The 7367-nt window shown below is 38.8% G+C and overlaps 1 protein-coding gene across 1 annotated transcript; it reads left to right on the top strand.

Moving 5' to 3' along the window:
* The first annotated feature begins 4812 nt into the window (after positions 1–4812).
* Positions 4813–5406, top strand: LOC148035920 (pathogenesis-related protein 5-like). The gene has a single exon (XM_087678867.1). It carries the CDS (start codon positions 4813–4815, stop codon positions 5404–5406), a length of 594 nt encoding a protein of 197 aa, XP_087534993.1.
* Positions 5407–7367: the final 1961 nt, after the last annotated feature.

The raw sequence follows: 7367 nt of genomic DNA, 5'->3' as shown, positions 1-7367 counted from the left end.
AGCTTCAAACTCACTTTTAAAGGCATTTGTTTGATGGAATTGGGCTCTCTCACACTAGAGAAGGTACGAATACCATCAAAACTCAAGTTTAGAATGGATTTGGAGTAGCAAAGTGGTTATGTTATGTTAATGCAATACATTATCACAATAGGGCTAAAATGGTATTTACTGGCCCATATAGGGTTTTGCCAAGATTTTATGCTTTCTACTACTTGGTACCATTTCTGGATGTTTGATGCTACATTGTGTTCGAATTATAAAGTTCGGTAATCAATTATTCATTTTAATCTTTCCTATCATTACTCTCTGCAACATTCATTACCTAAACCCACATGGTTAAAGCCTTCTTTCCTATACACCTTGGCGCACTAGTCCCTAATATCAAATGCCATTGTGTCCCATTAAGCACGCTGCTTACTAAAGTAGGTGATTCAACACTATTTGTAGTAGCCGTTTCCCCCACCTTTCAAATTTGCAATGTAGCCATTACCAACAACACATGAGTACCTATAATAGCATCTCATTCTTCACTATTTCCATTCTTTGCAACTTCAATGGTCTAGGATCCACAACTAATCATTGCATGTGGTGAGCACATGTAACCTTACCTACGTAGCCCTTTGACCCTCCACAATACTACCTACCCAAATACCACCAACCATTTTGTGACCCACCCACCCTCTACATTAAAGCCATCTATCACAACATTCTCTCAATGAATCTTATCCTTAATGTTCTTTTCTCCTAGGCATACATATTCTATCTTTATTCCTAACATTAAGGCTTCTCATTAAACTCATTCATGCTCACCTCTTTTTTGAGCATACATCTACTTCCCCACCCTTGTCAAACAATACACAATAGCCCCAACCACATTCAATTCAATCTCTCTACAACATTCTCAAAAGACTCAATGGCCTCTAGTGCCTATGATATATGGATATCATCACTATATGATGCTCATTTCTTCTACTCAACTTCACCCAAATCCTCTCAATCCAGAGAGTCTTCTATACATCAAGATGATCACTATGAGTAGGAAATTGTCCATACCTTCATCAACTCTCTTTTTCCTCATTCATTGATTTTCGACAAAGAAGACAAAGTTCATGGAATGGTCCAAGAAGCCTAAGAAGGGGGGGGGGGGGGGGGTACATAATATCTTTCAACAAGTTCATGCAACTTGATAAAAATGTATTTAGGCATCAATTAGGAAGTTATCCTAGCATGGAGGCTCATATCACATTTGAATTAATGCTAGGACTAGTATAGTCCTAAGGTCAACATAAAATGTTTCGGAGTTCCTTGAAGGACCATAGCAATGCTTATCTTTCCACTTTCTAAAACCTGTTTGGCTAGCAAAAAGCACCCATCAATGGCCTTTGGTCAATTTCTAGTCTGTTTATCCAAAATCCAAGCTCAAAGATGTGAAACACTTGTGTTAGAAAAGGTTTGACTAAAATTGAGTCATTATCAAACATTTTCCACACATCCAAAATCACTTAAGAATGATTTCCAAACACTATTTAGGCACATGTTATAAAACTATTCAATTTGTCATTATTGATGCATAGATCATTTTTGTTGAATGGTAAAGAGTGAAAATCACATAAGCATAGTGAGTAACGATACAACCAAATAGATATCCAAATGTTCCCAATTTGTACAATTTCACTCTACACTATGATTTGAATTTTTAAAGGAAGAAATAGATCCCCCGAGTCCTAAAGAAGGGGAGATTAGATCCCAGGAGAATTAGTACTAAGGTGAGGAGAGGAAAGAGAGAACCATCCTATGACATTAGGCCACCATCCAACTAAGGATATGATGAGAAAAGGACTCCAAAGACCTAATATCCATGTAAAAATTTGCATATTCAACATCCTTTGAAGCCTCCTATTCAACCATCCCACATGAGATCTTTTCAATCATAAAGTGGACATGACACGATAATACTAATACTTTTATCTATTATTTTCTCAATCTTGTTTTATGTTCCAATGGATGTTGGCCATCTTTTATCTTTGTTTTTTAAAATCCAAGGTCATTGCTTTTTCAAGTAGCACAAGAAGGAGAATATATATTGAATTAAGTAGATATTTTATCAGTATGTTAAGTAGATCTTATTACAATATGCACGAAAGCTTTTGTTATATTTTAAAAAGAAGAAGCAAAAAAAAGTAAGTAAGAGTAGAGTAAAAAATGACATTAGGTTGGTAAGTAAAAGTTCTACAAAAGCATGGAATATGCAAAGAGAAACAAAAAAAGATATAGGGGAAAGAGGACAAACTATTTAGGAGGGTATCTTTTTAAATAACGTCCAACATAGAGAGGAATTGTAGAAAAATAGATGGTCAAATTAGCAACTTAGTCATTAATTCCTTAAACAATCCTCTCTTATTTAATTTTGGCACTAATGTTTCACTAACATTACCACAGGAAGGTCAATATGAAGCCATTGTTGTGTTTTCATAAAGCCCTCTTGTATGCTTAAAACTACCATGCAGAAGATAGATTGATATGTCTACCAAGGCTTCAAAAGCTAAGTTCCTTGCGTCACAACTACTTCCAACTCCTATCTTAGTGAATGCAATCAAGATGAGTACATAAATGGGAATTACCCAATATATAAGAAGACTCATAGGTGAAGTCACCAAAGATAAGCATGACATAGAAAACAAAGAAACGAGTTGTTATTTGTAGAAACCAAAGAAACGAGTTGTTATTTGTAGAAAACAAAGAAATGAGTTATTATTTGTAGAAAACAAGATACCAAGGCGACCCAAAAAATATTGTTACTTGGCCCTTGCCACTTCCAATCATATGAATAAGCCACAAAGCAATAATTTTTCAAGTAGAAAATGGGACAATAGAAACCCCATGCAATTACTCGTACAACAACCTTGAATTTGAAAGGGAAACCGATCTAACCATCGAACTTTGGCAACGCTATCCAATGGATGCTCTCAACTCTACTTCAAAGACTCAATAACCATCAAATTCTTTGAATCTAATGAAGGAATTGAGCCAGTAGCCATTTTCAATTGATGCCACTACATCTAACAAATAATAGCAAGCTAGTTCTTCTAATGCCAATGTACATGTTGCATAATGTTGCAACTTCTCAATATTACTTTCCTCTCAGTTAAAGAAGAACCCATTACCACATAGCTCTACTAAATCCAGATGTTCTATTTTCTCAAAACCAACCTAGAAAAAGATCTATCATAGATATGGCAGAAGAACTAGCCAAGCAAATTGGTTAACTACAATGATCTCATGTTTTACATAATGTGATGCCATGATGAGTATACTAGGATGTGATACCCCTTAACTAATATAGGAGCCTTACTAAAAGACTAAATTTGAGCAATAAGTTCATTGCCAGTGACATAGAAAGATTATAGTCATCCATCCCTTCATATTGCACCAATGTCTCCCTTCAAACTAGTATGAAGGAGATCTAGGACTCAGAGCAAAAGGCCAAGATTACACTCCCATTCTTGGGGGAGTGGGATGCCATCAGAGCACCATTTAATAGGTTAGATGTTGCATAAGACCAATGTTCAACACTTTAGAACCATAGAGATTTCTATGCGCAATCCTTGCAATGTGGCTCCCACATCCCCAAGGGTAAGGGTTATTGTGCATAAGCTTCCCTTGAACAAAACATTCAAATATCATCCTCTACACCACAAAGTTCTAGCTAAAGAGGAAATGCATGTTGCTAGTACGTTAGGAATAGGATGCACAATATATGATGGATGCCATGTGCTATATTACATACCTAGCTAATAGGCCACATGACATAGATGATGACGTTATGCGTCCATATGTCATGCACATTTGTGAATGGCTAATTGATTTGCTTTTCTTTAATGGTTATTAAATTGTTGATGCTACATAACTACGACATCCCATTGAAGAAGGGCATTTAAATGATGCGAAAGAGGAAATCCTTCTTTAATAAAGGGTGAATGAATGTGTTCTATTTATCTATAGAGGGACAATATTGTCAAATTCAACCTAACTTTTTTGGAAGAATGAACAAAAAGTTTGGCCTTTAACAAAAGACATACTTCGTTTCATATTGGAGGGCTAAAAAGGTTGCCCTCCAACAAAAGACATAGTTCCTTTCAAATTTGATGGCTCCACGGTTGCCCTTTAACAAAGAAAATCCTTATGCAATAAAGGACTATGAAAGTTCTACTCGTCTAAAGAAGACAATATTGTCAATTTTAGCCCAAATTTTCTAGGAGAGCAACAAAAAAGTTGCCCTTTAACAAAAGCCAGCCATTGAAAGTTAAGCCCTTCTGCCCTCAAATTTGAAAGGATTGGTGGTCATAATTAGCGCCCGAGACTTTGATATATGCCTGACGCATTGGTGATCCCTTCCGAGGAGGTTTTTCCCGGCCTTCCCAGACTCTGATTCGACCTGGATAAACGCGTCGTCGTAACTTCCAATTTGGACCACGAGTGCCCCAATCAAGCCTTTTACATTTCAATGGGACAGACGGCTTCTACAGTGATCGTTGGGATTGGCACTAACTCAGACGTTGGACAAGAGACGTAGACTTCTACTTCTATCAGGAATTTGCGCTGGTAATCATATATAAAGGTCGAATTGGTAAGCCGAGAGATGAATCCAGACGACAAGGATAGGCGCAGATCATAACACAACACAACAGACCATATATTTCACTCAGAGCAGTACTGATCCTCTTGATAGAGTCCGCATCAGAAACATCAGGCCGTGCGTCTAATACTCTCTCCAGTAGTAAACCGCACAACAAATTGTCTGCAAGCGACAGCATGGCTGGTGCAAGCTGCTGCAGGTCGTCGCTAGTAGGATCACTGGCTGTCGTGACAATGATACTGATGAGTATGAGGGGTGAGTTAAATATTGTATCGGCCAGTTCCTTCAATTTGGCAAACCATTGCGGGGGCACCCTGGGCGTGCAAGTGCGCGAGAACGCCGGCGGACCGTCCATCGGAACCACAGGCTTCTCTCTGGCGCCCGGCGAGTCCAGGTCTTTGAGCCCCCCCAGTGGCTGGTCGGGCAACTTCGGGACGGGGACGCCGAGCCTCCTGGCCGAGTTCACCATCAACAACCCGGCGGGGAGGGACTTTTACGACCTGAGCGCCGTGGATGGCTTCGTGCTGGGCGTGGGCATGAGCATCACAGGCAACGGTGCGGGCGTTTCCTGCAGCGCGGGGCCTTCCATCTGTCCCTCGGGAAACGTGAACGGCAATGTTTGCGTGAACCGCAACCGCGACGACCCCAACACCGGCTACGCCCAGAACGTGCGCGCCTCTTGCCCCGACGCCTACAGCTGGTCTAAGGACGACCACGCCACCCACGGCACGCCCACAGGGGGCACCTTCGCCATCACCTTCTGCCTCTGAACACCTACCTGTCTCCATTAATATATGGCCTCCCGCACTAGGTCCCTAGCTATTATAAGCGGCTGTGTACCAGCTGTGCCTTGTGATAAAACGTCCGTCATCCGATTATGCATTCGAATGACTTGGCTTGACTTGGATGGAATTTCCACGGTTGAAGTACAAGATACCCACCTATAGTCATGTGTTTATAATATGTGTACTCCTGTCACAAGCACTGCTCGAGAAAAACCTAGCTATAGTGTAATCCACCTTTAAATTTTGCAATTTACTTTCAAAAACAAAATTTGAGGTGAAAAAACCTATAAATCTTGGAAAAGTTTAGTGAATTTTTGTCTCAATATCGCAAAATTTTGACCAAAAACCTCTTATCTTCCCCGCTTTAATGTTTTTTAACTTTTTGAAAAAAGATTTATATTGAGCACTGGTCACAAGCCTCCAAGAATTTATCATCAAATTACGCACCTACAAGTGCTCTAGAACACAAGGAGCACAAGCCAATAGTTTAGCGTCAAGACTTTAGTTTGTTATTGTCATGGCAATCATGGGTTCCAGAACGTAACGTCCGCTGTAAGCTAGGTTACAGATTATAAACAACGACGTTGTCTCCACTTCTAGTTCCTACACGCAGAACTACATGTACGACGATAGTCTAAAAAACCGACCATGGGAAAGATTTTAGAAAGCCTTGTTTTGCATTTTCAAATATCATGATTTAACAATCTTCTTTTGTGCTTTGTAAATGATAAGATGTATTGAGAAAATGATAGAAGACATGTTACTTGGCCATGATGCATTAAAAGACACGGTTATCAATTTTCCTCTCCAAGATGGGTGAAGCTTTGAAAAAGGCATAAAAAGCTTCTATTGGGAATGTTGTTTCATATAATTTTCTGTGGTAGACCTAGCTTTTGACAAAGACATGAAAGATCATTGTTTTCTATACGAAAGAGGACAACACTGAAATTTGTAGGATTGTATAGGAGAATAGCATTGGTGCCATTAAAAGCACATAATCTTTGCTGTATTTTAAACCATTCATTTATCACCATTTTGTTATACTTGGCCCAACCACAATGTTCACAGAAAACATTTTTGAAAGTAGATACAAAAGCCTTAAACTCAAAAAATTCGAGGGATTTTAGAACCAAATTACAATATGGATTTGCCAATTTTAAGTAATTTTTTTGTAAAAGCTAGGGTTTTTAACCTTCTTGTTTAAATTTAAAAGGTTCTGAAATTTTTGCAATTCATTTTACATTAGACCTAGGTTTTTCATGAATACCGCCCAACCGTCATCACTAGGATCCTGAAATTCCTTTGTGCAAAACAAAGTGTTGATGGTGATAGAGAGAGGAGTCACAAAGACTTTTACGGTGATCCTCTTCCTACTCTAGGATGGTGTCTTTTGCAAGAGGGTGACCCCAAATGTCATCCACATCTATGATTCGTAAAACATTAATTGCATCTTGTCTCATGAATGCCATGTAACTAAGACTAACCTAAGAAAGAGATACGATCAGAAAGACCCCAACCTTGGTCTCATGAACCTTGAAAAGAAGGCTGATTGGTCCTAACCCTAATGAGCCATTCTTGCATGAACTTGACAACCATGACCCCAACACGCACATCGCCTATGGTCATCATGGCAATAATAAACTTAGTAACACACTACATACTAGATTGCAAGCTATAAACAATGCCATCAACTTGTCTACTTTGTACAATGAGAGGTGTTAAACAAAAAATACATCCCATAAAGCTTCTTGGTAGGGGATTTTTTCCACATCATTGCATTCTTCAAAGATAAAGGTTTGTACGCTGCTAGACGAAGAAGGCCTTCATTAAGAGGCATGAGCATGGAACTCTAACCTAGCATATCATATTTGAAAATCCTTCTTTGAAATACCTAATTTAATCCTCCAATAACATTAACACAATGTAAAAATTAATTCCTCTAATAA

The sequence above is a fragment of the Lygodium microphyllum genome, chromosome 5 (assembly GCF_053477565.2).
Source record: "Lygodium microphyllum isolate KBCC chromosome 5, Lygodium_microphyllum_v1.1.10, whole genome shotgun sequence".
NCBI lineage: Eukaryota > Viridiplantae > Streptophyta > Polypodiopsida > Schizaeales > Lygodiaceae > Lygodium > Lygodium microphyllum.
Note: the sequence above shows the minus strand (reverse complement) of the source record. Positions and strands in the feature narration are given on the sequence as shown.